This window comes from Ambystoma mexicanum, chromosome 6q, assembly GCF_040938575.1.
Source record: "Ambystoma mexicanum isolate Mex_15411 chromosome 6q, UKY_AmexF1_1, whole genome shotgun sequence".
Lineage (NCBI taxonomy): Eukaryota > Metazoa > Chordata > Amphibia > Caudata > Ambystomatidae > Ambystoma > Ambystoma mexicanum.
This window is the reverse complement of record NC_090937.1, coordinates 232,004,538-232,029,773: the sequence shown is the minus strand read 5'-3', so window position 1 is coordinate 232,029,773 and position 25,236 is coordinate 232,004,538. Positions and strand designations below refer to the sequence as shown.

Genomic DNA, 25,236 nt, shown 5'->3' with positions numbered 1-25,236 from the left:
GGAAATCTGTCATATCCTCCACATCTGGGAGTGGTGCAGTGGCTGCCGCCTCTCCTGTGGAACTACTTGCAGCTGAGGGTGGGCCCTCCGGGGCTGTTATCTGTGGTGGTGAGTTCACCTCAGGAGGTGGGGCAATTGTTAGTGGTGTGGACAGTTGCATCTTGGCAGTGGCGCTCCACAGATGTTTGCCACTCTGCATGTGGACTCTTCTACCTTTGCCCCTTGATGTCGTGTGGGTGTCCTCTGTGTCCTGTGCCCTTGATTTTTTACTCGCAGGGGGTGCCTGAGATGCAGTGCCAGTATCCTCACTGTCTGTATGTGAGCCTGTCGAGGACAAAGAGGGGGATGGCATTGGTTACGGCTCTATGTACTTAATGCAGTATATGTTAATAATGCAGTTGTGGGCATTTGGACTTCATTGGTAAGGATACAGGTGATGTGTCAGTTCAGTGGCTCATCCATGCATGGCTGTGTGTGGCACTTGTCTCTGGTGATGTGTGCATGTGTGTGTGTTTGGGTTTGACACTGACATGGCCAGGGTCGTATGCATGTGTGGATGTTTGGGCATCCATGAGGTGATTCTGGGCTCACATTTGGGTGGGACCTGAAGATTCACAGTGCATACTTTCATGTGTACACTCACCTCCAAGTGGTTGCCACGCCATGCTCCATTGTCCCAACTCCCTCTATTGATTCCACTCCAATGAGGTTGGCGCAGGTCTCTTCCCACTCCTTTAATTTAATGGGCGAATCAGATCCACCTGCTGTTGCAATGTTGTGGTTTGCAGACAGGATGCTTCTGACCCGGAGGCGGAGATCATCCCACCGCTTTCTGCACTCACACACATTGCGGGTGGTGGTGCCCAAAGTACTCACTTTCAAGTCAACATCTGCCCAGATTGCCTTCTTTCGTATAAGGGTCTCGCGACGCATGTCGCTCGCAAAGACCACAGCGGCATTAGCAGCAAGGGTCTGTGTGAGCATTATTAGCTCCTCCGTGGTAAGCTTTTCCTTGCGCTGCCGGTCCGTGGTTTTTTTAACAGCCTTAGGCATGTCGAGGGTGTCCCTGTGGATTTCCAATTGCAAACAACTCAAAACAGGTCCAGGGGGCAGAGGATGGCAATGGATTGTGTTTTTAAAGATGGCCGCGGTGCTCCTTTCTGTTCCTGTGCGATGACGTGATTTCCGGTTCCGCAATTTAACGGTCACCGCTAATAGCGGTGACCGCTATTTGCATGTAGCATGAGTGCGGAGGTGCTATCTGCACTTTCGTCAAAGCCGGTAAGGGACTTTTTGGGGACTTTAGTGGCATGGCGGTAGGGTCATTACCGGCATGGCGCTATGCTCGTGTCCGCGTACTCGTAATGGTACGCTATTAGCGCCCTCTTGCAAGGGCGGACACGTTAATAGCGCCATGCCGGTAATTTGCGATTTTTACCGCACAACGTGTAATGAGGCCCATAGTCACACATTGGGGGTCATTACGAGGTTGGAGGTAGCCATGGCGCTAATAGCGCCATGGCTGCCTCCAAATCCTTACAAACTCCGCCCTGGTGAATGGAGCTGTTACCGCCCCATTCCAAGGTAAGCGGGGCGGTAATTCCCCATTCACCAGGGCCCTTCCCCATTCCCATTTGAGCCCCCATAGGGCTCAGTGGGAATGGGGAAGGCGCTAATAACGGTACCGTAAATTGCGGTACTGTTATTAGCTCTAAGGTCCGTTTGCGGGTCCTGTCTTTAACGCCTGGTAAAACCAGGCGTTAAGGGAGGACCCGCAAAGGGAACTCGTAGTAGGGCGGTAAGGGATTACCGGTACTGGTGCCCTTACCGGTAATCCCTTACTGCCCGGGTCGTAATGAGGCCCATTAAATTTGGAAGTATACTTGGGATCTCTTCTCCACTTCGGACCAAGGGAAGAAAGCCTTGCTCAGGATCTCAAAGGTTTGTATGCAGTGACAGAAGGCATCATGTATGCAGTGCCCAGGAAATCAGCACTGCCCAAGTGCCACTTCTGCCTTCCTTCTCTCCACAAACCCCACTGATTCATAGCAGTTGCTACCACTCAGTGTGATGAACCCCGAAGGCTAAATGACTGAGTTGGCCATGCTGGGATTTGAATTTGCGCGGTGAAGGCTGACCCCATGTCTGAGGTGAGCACTTAATTTGTGACCTATTTGCTCTGCGATGTATGTCTGTGGGTTGAACTTTGTTGATCTGTACATGTTTGGTTCAACACATTGGTGTTCATTTTGAGCAGGGTGCACAATTAATACAAAGCGTAAAAGTCATGCGTAGGACTTTTATGCTTTCAATTAGTGGTGTGCCCATTTTGCTCAATTTGTATGGTGGAGAAGAGGGGCGGAGCGTGACTTGTGTTTCCACCGCTCCCTTCCTCTGCGCCATAGAAATAATCCTGCTTTTTCCACCAGAAAGACTCAAAGGGATTCATTGTAAACGCTGCTTTCCATGTGTACATGGTTGGCAGCATTCACTTAATTTGCATGGCAGAGAGCAGAAGAGGAGGGTGAAGAGCGGCGCACAGACTTTGCCTTTTGCCTTCCTCTTTTTCAACCTGCTGTGCCAATGGCAAAGATTTGGCAGCGGGTACCTGGCTTTGCCGGAGTGCAAACGTACCAGGTACCTGCCGCCAAATTACAAGGAGCATCAAAATTAGCTACATTGATCTGTAACCTTCATATAAGTGTACACACAGATTCTTATCCAAACAAAGTTTTTGTGTGTGTGTTTGTCTAACATGCACACACTGACCATCCATGTTATGAAATGATTAGGAGTACAGGGCGGCTGAGTAGTGTAAAAATGTGCTACTCAGCCCCATACTGCTACTAAACCTGCGGCGATCCCAATCAAAAGAGTGTAACTGGCACAGCCTAACAGTTACACCACCTTCACTACTTGTAAAGTGGGCCACAGGCAGGCTATTGATTGTAGGAGGGGTGTGAGGTAGCAAAAAGGCTTCCAAACAACAATAGTGCTAAAGTATCAGAATAAAAGGAATGTCCAGTCAAAGTTCCATAAAAATAGACTTTTATCAAACTAAAAATACAAGCGCACAAATCAAAAAAACACTATATTCTCCAGCATGAGGTCTGGCATGGATTCACATGCTCATGAATATTTCCCTTCAGGCTGAGAATCCTCGGTAAAAAGAACAAGTTTCACTTTCACTTTTAAAACTGTATTTCTCCTCTAAACCAATCAGTGTCCTTTGGATGATACTGCCCCCACCCAATGGCAGTCCTCTCTCTAAACCCTGCCTCTGGCAGCCATCTTCAGATTTGTACCCCACGCTTCAGTGTTGGGAGTCCTTTAGTTGACCTATGAGCTATGTTGTATGTTTTTCCACGTTTTTTGCTGAAAAGTTCTATTTTTATTCCATCTGAGCCCTTTTGCTCCTATCTACATCAGCCGGATATGGGGATCCGTTGTCATTGAAGTTGCGCGCCCCACAAGGGCCTTTATTTATCAAATTGTCTGGAAGGCCGACTTGGGCCTACTTCACGCCCTCTGACCATGATGGAGGAGAAAAAGGAGGGAGGACCCTCTTCACACCCTGTGCCCAATGTGGGCTAAGGAACGTCTTTGTGGAGGACAAGCATCAAAAGTGTCTGTATTGCCTGCATCCGGACCACAAAGAGGATGGGTGCGAGATGAGCACGATTTGCTCGATGAAAATGAAGAAAGACAGGTATAGCAGGCTGGTGGCATGGCTGAAGTCGAGCAAGGCCGCTGACCCCTCCTCCGAGCAAGGTCATGCCTCGTCCAAACAACAATAGTGCTAAAGTATCAGAATAAAAGGAATGTCCAGTCAAAGTTCCATAAAAATAGACTTTTATCAAACTAAAAATACAAGCGCACAAATCAAAAAAACACTATATTCTCCAGCATGAGGTCTGGCATGGATTCACATGCTCATGAATATTCCCCTTCAGGCTGAGAATCCTCGGTAAAAAGAACAAGTTTCACTTTCACTTTTAAAACTGTATTTCTCCTCTAAACCAATCACTGTCCTTTGGATGATACTGCCCCCACCCAATGACAGTCCTCTCCCTAAACCCTGCCTCTGGCAGCCATCTTCAGATTTGTACCCCACGCTTCAGTGTTGGGAGTCCTTTAGTTGACCTATGAGCTATGTTGTATGTTTTTCCACGTTTTTCGCTGAAAAGTTCTATTTTTATTCCATCTGAGCCCTTTTGCTCCTATCTACATCAGCCGGATATGGGGATCCGTTGTCATTGAAGTTGCGCGCCCCACAAGGGCCTTTATTTATCAAATTGTCTGGAAGGCCGACTTGGGCCTACTTCACGCCCTCTGATCATGATGGAGGAGAAAAAGGAGGGAGGACCCTCTTCACACCCTGTGCCCAATGTGGGCTAAGGAACGTCTTTGTGGAGGACAAGCATCAAAAGTGTCTGTATTGCCTGCATCCGGACCACAACAAGGATGGGTGCGAGATGAGCACGATTTGCTCGATGAAAATGAAGAAAGACAGGTATAGCAGGCTGGTGGCATGGCTGAAGTCGAGCAAGGCCGCTGACCCCTCCTCCGAGCAAGGTCATGCCTCGTCCAGGACCAGTCGGTTCGAGGAGTGTCTCCCTCCAAGAGTGAAGTGGGCCGTCCGAGAGCCCACTTCACCAGAGCGATCGATGCGACAACGGCATTCCTTTCTGGTGTGCCCCTGCTTGACATCTGCAGGGCTGCGACGTGGAGGTCCACGCATACCTTCACGAGGATCTACTGCGTCGACAGTGATTCCAGGGAGGAGTCCATAGACGGCCAGGTAGTGCTATGCAACCTGTTCACTTGAGGTGAGTCTGTGCCAGGGGTAAGTGTTAATTACTTCTGTTGTGCCTTGCCAGCTCCTGTGGTTGTGTAATGTGTACTGCTGTGTAATTGTTATTCATGAGCATGTGAATCCATGCCCTATCACATGCTGGAGAAGGTCTAAATGCTTACCTCTAGCTATTGTTCTCCAGCATCGATCTGGCATGGATTAACATGCAAACCCTCCGTCCGGCCCCTCTGCGGCTCTTCTTGGTCATACTGCTACTTTACGTGGTTACCAAAACAGAAGATGGCTGCCAGAGGCAGCGCTTAGGGAGAGGACTGTCCTTGGATGGGGGCAGTATGACCCAAAGGACAGTTATTGGTGAGAAATGCAGTTTTGAAAATGAAACTTTTTTTCTTTTTACCGAGGATTCCCAGCCTGACGACGGGGAATATTGATGAGAATGTGAATCCATGCTGGAGAACAATAGTTATATGTGCGTAACTTAAACCATGCACCACTTTAAGCAAATAAACAGAACATGCAGACATTAAGATGAAAGAGGTGCTCTGGGTCTGAAGACAGGAAATGTTTTCAACAGCAAATTCAATCAAGAGATCTTTAAAAGGTAATAAGCAGGGACTTAAATGTCACTAGGGCACTTTTAAGCAGGCAGGGGAGCAGAACTACTACAAATACGTGCAAGGGTCTTTCTTGAGGCCCAATAGCATCAGTGCAGCCTTCTAGGTGCTTTACAATGGGTTGAGTCAGTGGTTCCCAGTGGATCAAATTGAGACAGTCGTGTCAGCTCGAGGCAAATTAATTTTAGAATTGTGGACCACTGTGTATTGAAAGAAAAGAGAGACGATTTTGTGTGTGTGGAGGACAGACACTCTGAGGTGCCTATAAATGTCCTTACCATGAAGCACAAAAATGGCTAGCGAAGCCCCTAATACCTCATTCAAAGGGCTAATATAAATCAGTATTGAACAAAGTAGAATGAGGATGTCATTTGAATACAAACATTATTTTTATTCAAACATTATTTTTCTTTTTAAGAGCCGCCATAGCAGTCTTATATTTCATTAGCAACACATTATTCAAACAATAACAATTTCAAACAACATCACAATATACATACATACAAAAAAGGACCTCTTAAAGGCATATAGGCATAAGTAGAAAATACAATGTCACCTAAAATCAAAACACCTATACATAAGTGTAACATATAGTTAAAAATAAACATAGGGCCTCATTACACGGAAGGCGGTAATCCAGGGTGCTATTAGCACCCTGGACCATGCCGGTAAATTACCGGCACCGCCTTGGCGGAAAGGGGATTTACCGCCCCATTCCAAGGTTGGAGGGGCGGTAAATCCCCCTTCCGCCATTGCCCTTCCCCATTCCCATTTCTGCCCCATAGGGCTCTATGGGAATGGGGAAGGCGCTAATTACGGCACCGCAATTTTGCGGTGCCGTAATTAGCTCCGAGGTCCCTTAGCGGGTTGGTACTTAACGCCTGCAAGAAGCAGGCGTTAATTCCTCCAACCCGCAAAGGGACCTCGTAGTACGGCGGTAAGGGTTAATGGTCACCGTTGCCATTAACGGTGACCGTTAACCCTTACCGCCGTCCGTGTAATGAGGCCCATAGTCTACTAGGCGAGTCAGCTCGTGAACCCGCTGTCATCCAAATTCTAATTCCGCTCTCCGAAGGGTAAAACTAAATTCCCCTTCCTCCTAGTTTCAACATCTCTCTTATTTTGGGGAATGTTTTCTTCATTACACGTAATCCTTATTGGTACTCTAGCCAATCGTGCATGGAAGGAGTTGATTCTTTAAAGTCACTCAACCACTCCAGTATCTGTAACGCGTTATGGATATATGCTCATAATTTCCTTGGCTTATCACTGCATGCAATGTCTACTGGCACCTGACTACACCCTGTCGAGCATAAACCAATCCGCCGTTAGCCTTTATGAAAGAATTGCTACAAAGTCCCATTGGAGGTAAAGAGCGCTTCCGGTACGGTAGAAATGTGGAAAAGAATCTTACTTCATGTAAGAAGTGCAATACATCTCAGGATCCATCCACCTGTCCTTGTAACCTTTTCCAGAGTGGCCTGACACAATTGCTATTATTTTTAAAAATCCAACACTAAAAGACAGCAGCCACATTATTCAGTGTAGTCTCATGTCCTTTGATTGTAAAGTAAGGGGCTGCATCCCATGTGGTTTATGCAGGGTGGTGGCAAGAATGACTTCAATAACTCAGTCTCCGAAAGATGGTTCAAGGGTTTTTATTTTGAAATCAGTAAAAATGGCTCTAAGAGCTTGCCTAACATGGCTTCCTGTGGACTTCCACCTCCCTAACCAAGGCTTCCCTAACCCCAGGTTTAACAACTAGAGATCAGTTACTCCTGTTAAAGGCCAAAGCTTTATCTTTCTGGCTCCCTCCAGGGTCCTTCTAAGCTGTCCCTAACCTGACACAACCCAGGTTTTCGCAAGAGGAATTATGAGGTTTCTTGTGCTTGTAACAAACACCCTTGTGTTTCCTGTCATGCACACATTTCCTTTCTCTCCTTTCCCTGAGCTCACTACTCCTTCTGCCTTCCCTCTACTCTAGTTTGGCCTTTTGTATCTTCTGCCTTCTCCAACACCCTGCCGTCTTCCTCCTCTCTGTTCTCTCTTTCTGTACCTCCAATGTCTGCATTCTCTCCTTACTGCTCTCCTCATCCCTTGCCTCATCATCCCTCTCCTCAGTGCTCTATACACTCCCTCCTCATTTCCTACCTCACCCCTACACACAATACCCTATCTATGCTTTTGTTCCATAATCTTACTAAACTCTATCCGTCTTTCTTCCAAATATGCCCCCACCACCTTCTTCATTCTGCCCTCAACACTACTTTTACTACCACCTTGCACACACTCTCCACACCCTCCTACCATACACTCTCTCTACCACTCTCTCCAATTTTCCTTGCACTTCTCTCCCCCCTCTCTCTTTTTCTTTCGTACCTTTTATACCCCCTACCACACTACACTCAACTGGTACCACCCTGTCTCACAACCAATACCTCACCTTCACTCTACACCAACTCTGCCACCATCTCTTCAGCACAGCAGTCCACCATCCATCCTCCCCCTGGACTCCCGATCCACCACCTAGTTTCCTGACCTCATCCCTATTACCCACACTCTCTCGCATTCACTCTTCATTTGTACTGTTCTCTTCATAGCTGTATCACCCTGACCCAGTACATTTGGTTCGAGCGCTCACCTGACACTGTGTGCCAATCTGTGGCTATTCGTTTCCCAGTGACTGGGTTACACAGGTGCAAAGCTTTGAAAAACCCTTTCAGCCGCAGGCCCTTTTCAGTCCCCATTTGCAGGATAGGAGCCAGATACTCGGGCTGTACGTTTTCGTTGTGTTCTTGTTCATGTGCCGGTGAGTTGTCCTTCCAATTCAGTTTGGGGCTATTCTCTGTGTCTCCTGCAACCCTGCAGTCCCTTCTTACTCTTGGTTTGTTTTTTGTTGCTCCACCATTCGCCTGGGTCCATGGGGATTGTATGACAGGTGTTCGGTGTCTCATTTCTGTTTTGAAAGAACAATACCAGTCCATTCCATTACTGTTTTTCGATTCTAACCCCCTGGTTCCATGTGCCTTCTGGGAGTTGCTGTCCAGAAAAAGACGAGAGATCTGGCCAGCCACAGTACTGGGAGGCATCGTGTGACCGAGGGCGGTACCCACATTAAACCTCGGGGCTTGTGAGGGGTTTTCAGGGACTGGGCCCCCTCACCTCTTTGGGAAAGGGTTGTTTGATGTTGGGCATTGGTCATTTACATTTGAAATCACTTATATACATTGGAGGTGACTGCAATGCATCCTGAATATAGTTGAAAGTGTATTTAGTTTCTATGTTGAAATGTACTGATGTAGAATGTGGGAAGTGAAGCAGAAGGATGGAGCATCTGCGGGCCTGATTACCATGTACTTATGAGAACACAAAAATAAAGAGGAGTTTGTGTTATAAATCTGCGTGATTTTGTCTTCTTATCAGGCTGGCTCTAGCTTTTGCCCTGGTAGACTCCCTGCCTCCTGGTTGCGATGGATGCCTATTCCCCCTTACAGGATCTAGTCCTGGAACCTGCACCATGGCCAGAATCCTTGTGTACATGATTTTTCTGTGTTTGGCTCTGACCAAGATTGATATAGGTTTTTTTTTTTTTTTTTTTAAATGGAGCGGTCCCTAAAACCACATATATTGTCATGCCTGTCGGGCCTCACACCTATTTAAAATGTACACATACAGAATGCCCTTTGGTTCAGGCCTTATATAAGCATGAAATAACTTAACATAACATCCTGCATTACGGGATGTGCGGTAGCCATGGTGCTATTAGCCTCCCATACTGTGTCCGCGTCCGGTCTTGTTAAATGGTGACTTACCAGTGCAGTCCGACCCTGGCGGGACCGGTAAATCCCCATTGAACAAACCATTCCCATTTGAGCCACCATAGGGCTCATTGGGAATGGGGAGGGCGCTAATAACGGGCGCAAATGGCAAGCCCGTTATTAGCGCCCTGGTCCCTTAGCGGGATCCGTAAGGGACGTGTGGTCAGACCACATGTTCCTTCCGGTTCCCGCCAAGGGACCTCGGAATCAGGTGGTAAGGGATTACCGGCACCGGTATCCCTTACCGCCCGACTCGTAATGACCCCCAAGGTCTATCTGCTGGTCCAACCTCCTTCATTGAGATGTTATGTTTGTGTCAGTGAAGTAGTGGAGGAATGTAATATTTTGTGACATTTCACAGCCTATCAGGAGGAAAGAGTTCTTCTAAGCATTGATTATATTGGTGATTTTCTGTAGAATCCACTCATCCATGCAATACAGAGACTATATCCGTCTACTTTATCTAAGATAATAATGAAGTTCTTTGGCAAAGGCCAGTAGAGGCTAAACTTGTCTTTGTACACACCACACTCTAATTTGAGAAGTGTCCACTTGCTCCACAGGAGCATGCGACAGAGAAACTTTTCTTGTATCTAGCTTCATTGTGTTCCCTACAGGTCGCTGTCTGATGTCAATCTTCTCATGCTCCAAAGTGAATATGGTACACTTTGTTAAAAGCAGTCAGCCGACCCAAATGAATAAGTATCTGGATAGTCAAGGACTTTTTTAATACAGGGCTTCCAACCACATGCTTTGAATCATGCGTAACCAAGGCCTAATAAAAAAGCGGATTAATCATGGTTGCCACGACAGGGTACACTGCAGGACATTTATTACAAAAGCAGGAAATGATGCAATGGTTGGTAAAACCACCAAATCTTTTTTTATGCATGAATGGATTTCATTTTATTAGTGTCTATATTTAGCATGTTAAGTAATAATTCCATATTAGCCAAAAGTATTGCACAAAACGAAGCAACATAAAAATACAGAGAACAAGCGGACCTTTATACACTAACTTATTGTGGAAATGTTAGATTCAATACATAAAAATGTACACCAAAAGGAAATGAACTGTGTCTAGCACGCCCCTACCTGGATGTGTGAATCATTTAAGATAGAATCTTTGGGGCAGCGATACAACGGATTGTACTGCTTCAGCTATAACAGTTTAAGTATTGATTTATCAAATTATAAAAGTGCTTTCCCAAAGGTTGTGTACATAATTAGAGAAGCAGCTACAAAAATAGAGAAATATACAGTAAAAAAAAAGTTAAAATTCCAAATCAAAGAAAAGCAAGACAGTGGACCTCATTACGAGTCAGCCGGTCCGGAAACAACGGTGGCAGTAAATCTGCCGCCATCGTTTTTTCCAGACTGGCTGATTCCGATTCCTGCAGGTGGGAGGTGTCACTCCCACCAGGTCTGACCTGGCGGGAGTAACGCCACCCGCCTGCAGGCGGAAATGGAAACACTGGCTCCGTCAAAGACGGAACCAGTGTTTCCATTGTCCCCCATCCCCATGGAGTCCTATGGGACTCCATGGGAATGGGGATTTATGGAATTCCGCCTCCGGAATTACCGGGTCACTGGGGTTGTAATGCCCCAGTGATTCCAGCAATCACGGAGGCGGAATGGTATTTCGGGTCAGGCGGCAGCCTGCCGGTTTTTCCAGCATGGCTACCGCCGGACTCGTAATGAGCATTAAGAGAAAAGAAGTATGCGTCAGAGTTTTAAAGTCAAAAGAGCAAATATAAGATTGGGCACAAGGGGAACGAGCAATAGTCAAACAAAACCGAGAAGACCAAAGAATACGAGTGGGCACATAGAGCAAGACCAAGCAAAAAAGATAAGGGGCAAGAGCATGAATACATTTAAAGACAAAGCACAAAAACCTACATTTGAGATGGGCAGGAAAACAAACCCATTGAAGTGATCAAAGAGAGGAAAAGTTATGGGCATTTATTGCAAATGAGCAAAGCGAGCGAAAAGCCGAATTGAGAACAGATTGAAGCAGATCAAGAGCATAGGCAGGGGGAGACCAACAAGACGTGAGGAACAATAGTCAAGAAGTGAAAATAACAAAGTAAGAATACACATTTTAGCTGCACATAATATAAGAAATGACTGATCTTACGAATACTATGATGCTGATAGTGACAGGAACGAGTGAACGTGAAAATATGAGAAAAGGAGAGCGATGAATCATGAACAACACCTATGTTATGGTCGGAAACAGAAAGAGAATCAGGAAAGAAAGAAATAGCAGGGGGACAATCAAGAGTGTGGACAGGAATAAAAGATTTCTGTTTTAGAAGGGTATAGGTGAAGGGAATTAATGGGCATTTAGAGTGTAACCGCTGACAGTCCGAAATGGATGAATGCTGCGAGTCATAGAAAGTTGAAAAAAAGATCTAGGAGTCATTGGTGCCCAAATGACAGTGAAAACTGAAAGGTTGGATATTAAAAGAAAGAGGAAACCATAAGCTGCTAATGATGGAGTCCTGTGGGACCAGGAAGCATAAAGGTAAAGAACCAGAAGATTTCAAAGCCACATAAGCAATAAGTAAACTTCTAGGGATCCTGGCAATTCTGTATTCACCAAAGTTTTCAATTGAGGAAGCATTCTTTGGCGTCACATGGCATGGGTTTATTTGGACCACACTCCCACTGACAAAGTGAATTCCTTCTTGGTTTTCCTGCCACCAGAGACTGGCGGGAAGAATAGGGGCAGATAATCTGCACTTGGGACTCTGATCCTATAGTATTTAAACTTGTCATTGATTGCATGGTGACACATTTATCTATTGTTCAAATAATTGCCAGTGGTTGCTACTAGTTTGTTGGTGCAGAAGGGTGCCGTGCCATTGGATCCGACGGTGTTCAACAGCCTCAGATTAAAAACTAAGGTGAGTTTAGATCATATTTCTGTGAAAAGTAATGTAGGCTACTCACTAGTATGGGCGCATTGATGGTGTAGTATCAGGTAGGCCGTCTGCAATGCTTGACACTGATTTTGGTGGTCCAGGCCACGTCTTGCGCCTAATAACCATATCTCCCTAGGATCGCTTTTTATAAAATATCCATTGTAAACCTAGGCGCATTCACTCCAGATCTTTGCTTTTTTAGGGGTGGGTTATGTGGCATTTTTTCTTTTGTTTGATAAAGACATACTTTTAGCTGTGTACATTTTTCTTATTAAAATGTTTCTTCAACATTGTGTGGTCTTGGCCAAAGGGCCTGACACTTCAGCAGCCACTTTCATTGTTGCTGCTTCCAAAATAGGGACCCGACCGATCGGCTTGTTGAGCAATTTGCTCAGATCATCGGAATGTTGCTTCATTGCTTTATCAATAGTGGTGTAAGAAATGTCAAATTATGTCACGTTTTCTGGGTTAGTATTAAAGGTGATGCCAATTCTGCTTTTAGGGATCATTTACAGCACATCTGGCAGCTGATGCTTGGAGGAATAAAAAGTACATCCAAAAAGTAGATCAAATGGAGTTTTGAAATGCTTCTCAAATGTGCGCTGTCCTTCTGTGAGTTTTGCGACTTAAGCATCTTCCCATTTGCATTCATGTAGGTTTATTTCCGGACTGTTGAGCTTGTACAGGAGCCTATACCAGGATCACCTGGATTAAGTTTCTACTTTAAAATCAATGGAATCCCCATCTTTATCAAAGGATCTAACTGGATTCCAGCAGACTCCTTCCAGGACAGAGTTACATCTAAAGTGTAAGTTCTAATTGATAGTTTTTATTGATGACTTATGGTTCCTCTGATTGTGTTGCTTTCCATAGACATGTGATGAAGTTATTTGATTTGACATCTTCCCTAACGCAAGGTGCTCAATTTAGTGATCTGTTAAAACATAAATCATAATTTGTAGGCTACATGTGATATTCTGAAATTCTTTTGAAAACACATAGATACTTTAATAGTATGCTTTTTCTGTAATGCACTCGGGATGACCACCAAGTCCAGATTCTTTTCATGTCCTTGTATGGAAGCAGCAGAGTGTGAAGGTCTAGCACGGAAGAATTGCAGCCAGTGCTTCCGAGTACGGATCCATATTAGTTTGCTAGCACTTCCTTTCCTTATTTAACAAAAGCCAAGCCTTTAAGCCTCCAGCTCATTTTGTTTATTTCTTTTCTGGTTCTAATAGAGGATTGGGCCCTTTTCTTCCTTTGCTTCACGAAAGTGGTGTGGATTTTGTGTCACAGGATTTACAATCAAGAGAAAAACACATCTCTCTAAGTTGCATACATTCCATCTTGTGCCTAAACTCGCTTCAACACTTTGGTCACTTAGTCACTGTGATTAACCATCCCCCCGTCCCCCATTTGACATGTACCTCATTTAGGGGTTGACCATGTAGGTTAGATTTCATCCCCTTTAGAACCAGAGTTTGCTGCGATTAGTTTCACTGAAAGGCATTGGGCTCATTGCAGCTGCTAAATGCAATGCATGACCCTCTTGTTTATTTGCAGGTAGTTCATCCTCTCCTATTCTAGTAAGGGAAACTCATTTTATCTCCCTCAAATAACCATTCTTTCACCTTTGTTAAAACTGTCAGCAATTCTATGGCACTCCCTTTTCCTCAAAGCCCCTAAAACCCCTGCCAATTTTAGCTGTGATTAAAGTGTTCCGTTTTAGGGAAATTGAAAGTGTGTTAGAACCTTTTCCATTGCTTTTAAGTCTAGAACCTCATTAAGTAATTTAGTGACCATCCTTGTGTACATTGACATTTGGCAGGCATATTAATTCTCATTAAGCTGAAAGCGCTATAGGTGTATCTACACCTATAGTGAGCCAGTGTTTCTTTGACACTTTGTTTGATCAATCTCCTACAATATGTATTTGGGCCGCTTGGTGATGAGCCCTCTTGTTGGGAGATCCTTATCCTCCTTTGTGATTTGGCAGCTTCATAATCCTTTCTCTCAGAAGGCTGACATCAAACACAACTGCTTAATTCTAATAGCTGACTTGAAATGGGAATGAGCGCATCCTGGAAGTGAGTCAATGTTTCATATTCGTTTTCATAGTTTCCACTGATCCTGTTACAAGAGGTTTCCCTACAAAATATCCCCACCAAAAATGTCACCATACATATGGCTGTTGGTCTCACCATAGGTGATATTTTTGGGGAAGCCATTTTGTGGGAGCGGGGGTTGTGGGGTGACCCCTGCACATTTTAAAATGGGTCCATATTGCTGCAAAAATATGTTGATATTTTTGTATCGCAATATTTTTGCGGGGATATTAACACATGGAACCGGACAAGATAGACCATCATGTCGATGATAGCATGCCAGACGTCATCTCCTTAACTAAGTTCAATGTACGCCAAGATCTGTTTAATTGGAGGGGCAGAGTTTAATCTGTCAGTTTCTTCCGTCTGACACTTCGGTTCTCTGATTTCCCCATATTGACTTTAAATCTAGACATCTTTCTGAAGCTTTCCAAATCTAAATAGAAATAGAATAGAAATAGAAGAGGCATCATACTCGGTGGCGACCAGAGCGCTGCTTTAAAGGATGAGCATAGTGAGACTGTGTTGATTTGCCCAATGTTTGACCCATTATCTCATTCCCTCGACATTGATTCGCTAATGGTTCTATGCTCAGAAAAAGAGTGTTTGGAAAGTATATATCTTTATCTGGTCACTTGGTCTGCTCTGATAACTGACGATTCTTCATATTTTTTTTAATGTTTTAATTTTCCCTCTCAAAAGCCCTTTAAAATAGGATTTCCTAAATTATGCTTTGTGAATTGTTTAGATTGCTGACAGGACTCGATCACATGTAAGCAGATGGGTCTTCCAGCAACCCTGAACGAAACCTCCCAGTAGATTGTGGTAATTTGCTAGAAGTGGATTGCTGTACCCAGGTCTTCTTCTTATCTGCACTCCTTAGAAGACAAAAACATGACTAATGGATTTTGTGAGCAACCTTCCGAGTTCCGAATTTGAGCAAACCTTGAAGAGGATCTGCAACCCTTCCATAGTTCCCAATACAGCTAGTTCAGCGTTCAATCAAAACTGACTAGCAACTGCTAGCCCTCAAAATCCCTTCAGTTGTTCGAAGGTTCCTTAAACAGGTTTATGAACATCTGTCTTGCAGTAAACATGTATGTATGTCTTGGCCTGCATTTCCCTTCTAAAGCTCAATCCTAGATGACTAGTATTGGAGCACTGTATGAAATTAGGAGAGGTGTAGAGTAACAGATAATACAGGTGGTAAAGGAGCCATGAGCAGTTAATCAGTCAGTGTATGATGAGGTGGTCTTTGAAGAGCAGGGTCTTTCATTCCTTCCTGAAGTTCAGGCAAGAGGAATCGGCCTTATCAATAAAGTTACAATTTGTACAGAGTGCTGGTTGTGAGGAACTTGGGGGCATCCTCCCATATACTCTTGGGTCTTCCTCTCAGGTGGCCAGGGAAGGGCCATCACTTTTGGATTCCGACCCTGGGGGTGGATATCAGAGGGAGGATCACCTGGGTGGATGGGCCTTGGGGTGTGGAGGAAAGATTCCTTTAGGTGAGCCATGGTATCCCTCGTTCTCTTGTCAGAATACACCCTACCCTCCCCCTGCCTTTATAGGTTATTACCAGTTTCCCCCACTGTCGTACACACTAACTGTCCCACATTCATATCCCTTTAAGACTGGGACGAGGAAGAGGCAACTAGGAGTAATGCACACTTCCATCTGTGCACACCACTTTGGTACTGGGGCGAGGAAGAGGACTGCGGAACACCACTATAATGGTCAGGCATGTCCCATTGACAAAAGTAAAGGGAATGGCCTGGGAAGCGAGTGCTGTAGGAGAACGAGAAAGAGACAGAGGCCAGAACGGGCCACGCAAGGGTCGAGAGCACTGCAAGTCCCTGAGCCGCGTGTCCCCAGTGGGAGCTGGGGGACACAGACGTCTCCAATACACCACAGACAGCAACAAGAAGGTTCAGAAGAGGCAACCGCTGCTCCCGATGAGAGAGGGGAGTGAGCGAGAGCTGGAGAGGAAATCGAAAGCCCCCGGAGGAGCAGTCGTACAACGGTGTGTGACAGAGAGAGAAAACTCATACTGGGGCACTCCAGGGGCTTGGTGTTAGCAAAGGAAGATGCTGATTGAAAGAAAACTGGTAATGACCGAGTCTGGAGACCAAATGGAAAAGTTTGAATACTGAACAAGCTGCAAAGAAGGAAAAGCTATACAAAACGTATGGAAATATTGCACGAGTGAAAAGAAAGTGATGTGCATTTGGGAATGAAGTGAAAAGAAGTCAAACGCATTTATGGACAATGTGAACGTACAAGCCAAGTGAAGGCCTGTAATCAGCGTGTGTGAATCAAGTCAAAAGCAAATGATAAGCACTATTGGATAGTGTGAAAGCAAGGTGGTGACAAGGAATAAACACCACAAATTAAGTTGTGTGAAAGTCACATGTTGGCAGAGTCAAGAGACTGTCAAAGTGAAACAGAAGTATATATTGACTAATGACACAGAGGCAGAGAGGAAGCCTGTGTTGGCAAGGAAGTCCAATGAGAATCAATGAACATTATAAAGTGCCATGGGTTATAGGTTGCCTGACGTGTGATGGGTGGACCGTGTGGTCCGACAACTGCGTCTAGACCCAGTAACCCCTACTTGCAGTGAACCGAGGAGAGTAAAGAGACTGAGGCTGTTTTGCCTAATAAGTGTTAAAGTGATTACAGAGAAAAGCAAGTTGAATTGTTAAAAAGCCTGAAAGGTTACACAGTGGATTTAAAATGTATATTGAAAGCTAATAAAGTTGAATTGACTGAATTTGAAACCAGGAGAGCTGCCTTCTTGGTGAAGGGAACCCGGAGAGTTTGTGAATTGTGTTGAACTTGGGGAACGGAACCCCAAAGCCTTTTTGTGGAATTGGTTTGAACTTGGGGAAGGGAAAGCTGGAAAACAAGCTAAGAGCTGGAAGAAGCTCTGAACTTTATTTTGAACGCTGTTTCTTTGGTTTCTGACATCCCTACACATTGTATATTTTTAGTTGTGAGGGCAAGTATAGGTTTTGGGCACAGACAGACTTTTGAGTTGAACTTTGACATAGACTACCCTTAGTTTCTTAGGGTAGGAAAATCCCACTGTAGCAATGGGCAGGTTAGGCCTTACTCCATCCTGACATTTGAGAAATAAACCAGCATATTTTAGAAAAGTTAATCTGTTGTCTGTATCTTACTTACTCCATGATGCCTTTACAGAGTATATATCAGGAGAAAGACTGTTTTCTTTTTCATGCACCTATTTGTTTACAGCCTGGTGTTATCATTGCTTCCAGTGGTGAGTTGGCCTTCTGAGTTTTTCAGCCAGGTATGAAGGTTCAAGGTATCATTGCCTTGTAGGTGATTGGAAAATGATGATGTTTTGGAGGGGTAGCCAGTGTAATACTATTAGGGAGGAGGTGAGTTAACCAAAGGTTTTCTGACCTGTGATGAAGCTGGCTGCTACATGTAAAACTGCTTTAGGTTATTCCCTACAAGAAGTTCTATGCCACCATCATGGAGAGGAGGGACCAAAGTTTGGATGACAGTTCAGAACTCGGGGACTAGAAATGGCTGGACTAATGATGGATCTCTGCAAAGCTTCACATGCCATACAAATCTGTTGGGATCTGTTTGTGCCCATTTGGGCGAGCTGGTATCTCTGCTGTATGAGGTGAACCACATCAGCCTTGTGTCGTTGAGCCCTATGGAGTTGGCAAGTATGTGATTGGGTTTCTTGTGGATGATTTATTTATTTTATTACATTTGTTACTCGCCCAGACCCTTAGGTATCACGGCGAGGTTACAGACAGCTTGATATATGGATAAATTACAAAGCATCACATTGGCCAATAATATTTGGCAAGTCATATACATGAGCAATACAGAGAATATATATTCATGGCAATAGCATATATACAGAGGAAGGTATATTTACATTAGGTAGCACTGAGGTTAAACTTGACCAATAGTCATGGTCCCTCCTATGTATGATGCTATGGGCATTGTTAGTGACCTGGATGGTGGCTGTCTCTTTGTTTCCTCTTGGTCAGATGCCATACAGGTTTTCTGAAAAGTGGTTGTGTTGAGTGATGTCCTCTTGCACTTTGAAGAGTCTGTTTTCTCAATTAGCATCCCCATGAAAGGTTGTTGCGTGATGTGATAATAATTGGCTAGGTCATATGGGGAGAGTCCTGTTTTTGTAGGAAAAAGAGGATATGACCCGAATTCAAAATGTATGGGAATAAGCCTTGCATGAGCAAGCGTTGATGGTGAGGAGGAGTCAAGGGAGTGCTTCTCCTTGCTTGGATTTCATAAGGGAGGCAGGGAGAATGTCAAATTAATTGGAAGTTCAGGGCTGAAAGGGTATAGTCTTGAACTCACTCCATCTCACAGTTTCTCATAGATGGATGGGATGGAGAGAGGTCTATTGTATGTGTGGAGTTGGCTATCTAGTGTTTGATAGTGTCTATTGTTTCCATGAGGAATTTGTTGATGGCCTTACATTTGTCTCTAGATTGAGGAATTGTGGGTTGAGGTAGAGGGGTGATGAAGGATTGAATGGTTTTTGGATAGGGCTCTGCTTTGGTTGGATGCTTCTTCTATGGTTGAAGTATGGTAGTTGGTTTTGGGTGTTGTAATGAAATGTTGTGATTTGATCCAGAGGGTCTTTGTGGCAAGAAATGTTCCCATTGTTTTTTTTCTCCACATTTTGCCTTGTCAGGGACTAGTGCAGGTTGTTTCTGTAAATTCATTCATGTATCAGGCTGTGGGGGTTTTAAGTCTGTCTGCTAGTAGCTTCAGAGATTTGTCAGTGTAATCAGGGTCAGTTAGGTTGTCGTTGAAAGCGTTGAGCAGTGCAGTGATATCTGTAGTGGGTCAGAAATGGAGGCCAGGGTAATGTCTTCGTCCAGTATGTTCAAAGGGAGGTTCTTGATGGAGCAGTAAGGCCTCTTAGCAAGCGCCAGTTGGCCACACTGGTTTTGTGGTGTGTGGCGAAGCATTATTGGTATAGCAGCATGGTCTTTTGTGTTCATGGGCAAGGCTTGCAGGCATTTAGTTGCAGGAGATGCCATGAGTATCAGGTCTAGGTTTTTATCTCTGACGTGGGTCGGTTTAGTGTTCAGTTGTTCTGTGTCCGGAGAGTGTGACAAAGTTACATTGTCTGACAGGAGTCTTATACCTCAATTGGCACTGTGCACTGGGAATGCTGAACTGCTGCAAGAACTGCTACCAACAGGTGGTATGAGGTGAATTCCCCTGAGATTCTCAGTGTGCCTAGGGTACTCTCGTTTCTGCAGATCATAGTGACATCCAAATTCAATCTGATAACACTGGGCCAAACCTATGATACTGGCTCTTTAAGGAAACCTCCTGCCCCAAAAGTAGCTGCTGAGTTTACTAATCTGCTATGGGCAAGTGAATCCCAAAGGAAGCCTGTTGTCAACAAAGTGGACAGCCTATCCTCCGAGAACCTTAGAGCTTATTGCAGCAGGTCTATGGTACAGGGAACACTGAGGGCAGCAAAGGAAAATGGGAAAAGGCATGTGTAAGCTTCAACGCTATGGGAACTCTAACGGACTGAGATTGCTCAGAGTAGCGAGAGTAGTGTAGCGAGAGAGTAGTCAGCAAGAAGTCACACAGCAGCCGATTCCAATGAAACCGCTCATGCCTGTGCACAGGTAACATGTGAATCCAAGTTGACTGCCAGCCAACATTTTGAGAGGCTTTATTCATGGACCCATAGCATGTGGGGCAGGGCCTACAAAGCGTATGGAAAGCCTTAAACCAATCCAATACCTATGAGAGTCGGGTTGCCGCCGGATGGCGTTAACCAGCCCGACCCTCGTAAGGCCCGCCTAATAAGGCCATCACCTGTCTTTGCCTTTCCATTAGCTGTACGACATTCCCCCAGGGAGGGCTGGAGCCCATCCCTCCTTCAACCAGGCAATTTCAGGAGAAGTGTGCCGTTCGAGGGATCACCGCCATCAGTGGGTAAATCTGCCCTTTTTATGTTCATTGTGCATGATACTGCACATCAAGCGGATTCTCAGTGCCTGAATCGGTCGATTGCTGCATCTACAGCGTTCTTACAAGAAATCGTCCTCACCCGCCATAGAAGACCACGAGAACGAGCGTCAAGATGGCCGCTCTTCGTTTTTGTTTGTGAGGTTAAGCAACCGTGCTAGAAGAGCCGTGAGCTTTTATTGGGCCCATGTGCCCTCATCTCTATCGCATCGCCGCCGGATGTCGTTAGCCGGCCCAACCCTCGTAAGGCCCGCCTAATAAGGCCGTCGACTGTCTTTGCCTGTCGTTTGCTGAAGGAGCCAAGGGGCCAGCCACCCTGCTCCCCATTCCCTTCATCTACAGGGTAAGAAGCACTCCTTAACGTGTCCTACACTCTTCCCGTGTGACTATAACTATAAACGCTATGACTATAAGTCTAAAACCGCTCTACTTCTTCACGCTGCTTTGCCAACACACCTATTGTGCCAAAGAACCCTGCCGCTGCTAGATACAAAGATTTAATTTATCATGCATTCAGTAGCTCAGTTGTAGTTGGACGCAGGTAGCGAGCTCTATGATATGTATGTAAAGGCACACTCGGCCTTTGGCTAAGCAAATAAGTTTGTACACCAGCCATCATATCCAAGACTAACCTAGTCTTAAAATTAGCTACTGCGCCCACACTCTCATCCTGTGAATTACTCACAGCCAAATTACCCGTCTCGAACACACGCACCATAACGGTCTACCTAATTTATAGACCTACAGGGCCCATTGGCCCATTGGCTCATTTAAGGAAGACATGATGACACTACACTCAGATAATACTAAAACATCCTCACAAATACTAATATTAGGAGCCTTTAATCTAGGATTTAACGACCCTAACGATGACCAAGCACTAACAATAGCGAACACCCTCACGGAACATGTCTTTAACCAAAAAGTTACCCAGCCTGCCGGGTAGCTGATCTAAACTGTGATACTGTAATCACCGCTATTGCACCGCAACTATGGACGGATCATTACCTTCTCACATTTGCGTTCGTAACTAATACTCCTAAAATCAAATCCAACCCTAAAGCGCATCCATACCCCATGAGGATCAAACGGAACATCACGCCATTATGCCACATGTGATCCCCATCCTAAACTCCTTAGAGAACACCACAGATCCAAACCTGCTAGTGGATGTTTATAACTCCACAATGACCAAAGCCTTGGACATCATCGCCCCTTTTAAAATGCGCAATGGTAAACCAAGAGCTCAACTGAACTCATGGTTCACCCCAGAGTTAAAAACCTTACGCACTGGAAAAAGAAAACTGGAAACCTTATGGAAGCACGTCCCTTCTATAGAGAACAAAACCAACCTGATGAACCTATCTGCTAATTATAAAGAAGAGATACTTCGAACTAAACTTGAGATGTATAATAACAGAATTAACAAAGCCAGCTCTAGCACTAAAGAGCTCTTCATCATCCTTAGAGAATTGGAGATGCCCAATCCTCCATCAGACCCTGGCCTAAAAGACAAACTCTGGTGTACGAACATTCAGAATGCTCTTACCAATAAAATAGCTAAACTGCAAACCAAAATTGCAGACAAACGTCGAAACCTATTAAATTCAGATATGCCATACCATACCCAAAAGCCATCTACTAAACCTTCCCAAGGTATCACATTTTCTAAAGTCTCCATCTCAGAGGTAAAAAAAATGATTGCTTCCCTTAAGCCATCAAGGTGCCAAGGAGATAGCTGCCGGCCCACATTATTAAAGATGCTGCCAGAGACCTGGCGCCATTCATAGCTAAACTAATTAAGGCCTCATTCACCTCAGGTATTGTACCCAGTAACCTAAAGGAGTCTTGGGTACAACCACTCCTTAAACAATCGCTGGACCCCACAATTCCCACAAATTACAGGCCAATCACCACAGTCCCTTTCTTACTGAAGATTTTGGACAGGGTGGCATATGTGCAAATACAAGACTACTTAGAGGCTAATTAGCTCCTAGGGATTCAGCAATCTGGCTTTAGACCTCAACACGGCACCGAAACGGTGCTAATTGACTTAAAAAGCCATATTGACGAACTCAAAAATAAAGGGAAAATTGCACTACTTCTGCAATCACCTTGCCACAGCAGCCCATTTCTCTCCGAATGCAATTACATGGATCAAATCCTTCCTAAATAACAGGACTGTGAGAGTCTTCCCACCGTCTGCAGCAGCTGACCCAATTCCCATCACATGTGGAGTACCCAAGGCTCCTCCTTGTCTCCTACCATGTACAATATTTTCAAAAAGCCTTTATTCGATGATCTGGATCTTTTGGGTGTCATCTACACTAACTATGCAGATGACACCCAGATCCTCCTCCCCTTAACGGGCAACTATGATTCTGATGCACGGCTAGTGAACAAAATGTATCTAATCATTTAGGCATGGATGGCCACCCATGGCCTCTGCCTGAATGATGATAAAACCGAGCTCTTGCTCCTAGGCTCCTCAGCCAATTTGAATAAGCTTAACACAGATTATGCCTCATTCAATATAGATGGGAACAACATCCCCGTGGCTAAAGAGGTAAAAACACTACGTTTTTACCTAGACTCCACTTTAAACTTACACAAGCAAGTTAACGCTACGGCATCAGCCACAGCCTATACCGGAAAATTGATAAGGGCCTGCAAACCGCTGCTCTCCACTGAAAGCTGTTTTACCTTAGCTAGAGCCCTCATCTTGTCTAAGCTGGATTATTGTAATGGACTCTACTTAGGTGCCAGTAAATTCGTTCTCAACAAACTACAAACCATGCAAAATAATGCACTTAGGACTGCTCTGAGCATCCCAAGGAGAGAACACATTTCAGGAAAAGAAGACAGCACAAATGGCTCTGTATCAAGGATAAGATTCAGCTGAAAACTATGTCTCTTACATTTAAATCCTTGAATCATGCCACCCCACCCTACCTAACTGAGAAATTCACCATTAGATCCTCAACACATGTCACTAGGTTCGCCAATACATCCTGCCTGGTAGTCGCGAGGTACAAACTAAAAAAGTCAGGGTGGGGGGGGGACAGGGGGGAGTAGTTTCCCAGTTATGGCTGCTCAGCTATGGAATACACTCTCATCCTCCCTTAAGATGACCCAGTGCTTCACCAACTTTAGGAGAAATTCCATCACCTGGCTAACTATGAAGGACTAACCGTGATAATAGGAGCCTAATACCCCTAAGGCCTCTCACTGTACACTACTTCCTTGTTCACACTACCTCACTGCCTGTACAATGCTCTCTGCCTTATCCCTCGGTTTTTACTCACAGCTCCAAGCTACCTGTTTTTAATGTACTAAATCTGTAACTTGTGTCATGTCCTATGTAACACTTGCTACTGGCAATGTACCTGTTCTTAATGTACTTCACTGCAATCTGTAATTGACAACATGCCTGCTTGTAACATTTGTAATTTGCTCTAATGCACCCAGGTACCCCCGGGTTCGGTGCGCTATAGAAATAAATAAACAAACATAAACAAAGAAACAATAAATGCCATGTGTCAAAATCAGAAGGCAGTAGAAAGGAGGGTAAAAACAGATAGACCCTACCTTAATGAAGAAAACTCAGCCACCCTTGCTAGAGCCACTATTCTATTGAGAATAGATTATTGCAATGCCCTTCTTGTTGGTTCGGATATGAAAAGCCTCCAACGTCTACAAACCATCCAAACTGACGCTGTACAAATTGTTATGAACGTCCCGAGAAGGATTAATGTCTCTGATCTCCGACGGGAACTCCACTTGCTACCGGTTACGGCTAGGTGCCAGTTTAAAGCAGCAACCTTGCTCCATAAATGCTTATATGGCAAGGCACCCAGGTATCTGAAATCATCAACCTCGTGGTATGCCCCCTTACCGTCTTTAAGATCTTCCAATACCAACCATGTTAGCCACCTGTCTGCCCGTCCTGTAAGAAATCAAAAGGACTGGGCAGATCGCTCGCCAACTGCGCCTCTAAGTTCTGGAACAACCTCCCTCCAGCCTTGAGGTCAGTACCCATCCTCTCATCTTTTAAGAAATCCCTGAAAACCATGCTATACCATAAGACACACTCTATTCATTAGGCTTCAGACGAAGATAGTGGTGTACCCAGACTCCCTCCAAAGAGAAGAAAACAGACAGCACGGTCAACTATAAAGGAGAAGCCTTGGCTTGTGGCCTAATTGATGAGAGAGGGTAGTCTAATTGACCAAAATGGGCAGTAGATTGACATTGTTCTTTCTCTGCACCTAGGTTTCGTTTTAAGGTTGGGAGACTATGCCAACCAATCATGAATGGTTATGGAGTAGCATGCTATACAGTGTTGCAAAAGCCAATCCATTGTTCGTATTTTGCTAAAATCAGTAATATACGTATTTTTCGGGTAGTTCGAGGCGTGCCTACTAAATATGGGGCAGCCAATGAAGTTATTAACACTTAAACATTCTATAAGTATATATGTTCCCCTAACCAATCCCTCCCCTCAATAGGTTTTGTTGTTTGCCACGTAGGATGACGTCATAACTGATGTACATTGGAGTATAAAGTCTTTGTGTAATCAAAAATTAGACGAGAGTGAGTGAGCTACATTTTGTATGATCACAAGATTTCCCTACTTTATTTGAGCTGACAATAAAGTAGTACTTTTCCATATTCTTTGAGTCTGTCTGGGTATTTGGGTCTGAGATCATTTATTGTGGTAATTCCATTCTGCGCATAAGATACACTCCAGGTGCTAGTGCACATTACGGCAGCAGTGTGGATGTAAATGGTCCAGTCGACCTGGACCCAGATCTAGACTCTCGGACGATCGACTTCCGCCATTAGCCCGAAGATCATGGAGCTTTCTGTGGAGAGTGGCAGGCAACACACACGTGTGAAAAGAATCGGTCGGCAGGGGCCCCTATGACAAAATTCCTGCCTGGTCCC

The 25,236-nt window shown here is 44.8% G+C and overlaps 1 protein-coding gene across 1 annotated transcript in view; it reads left to right on the top strand.

Annotated features, from left to right (window-relative positions):
* Positions 1 to 25,236, top strand: part of MANBA (mannosidase beta) — a 907,503-nt gene that overhangs the window by 484,784 nt on the left and 397,483 nt on the right. The window contains exon 8 of the mRNA XM_069630691.1: positions 12,832 to 12,983. Coding sequence (XP_069486792.1) covers positions 12,832 to 12,983 — 152 coding nt within the window. The remainder of the gene's footprint in view (positions 1 to 12,831; positions 12,984 to 25,236) is intronic.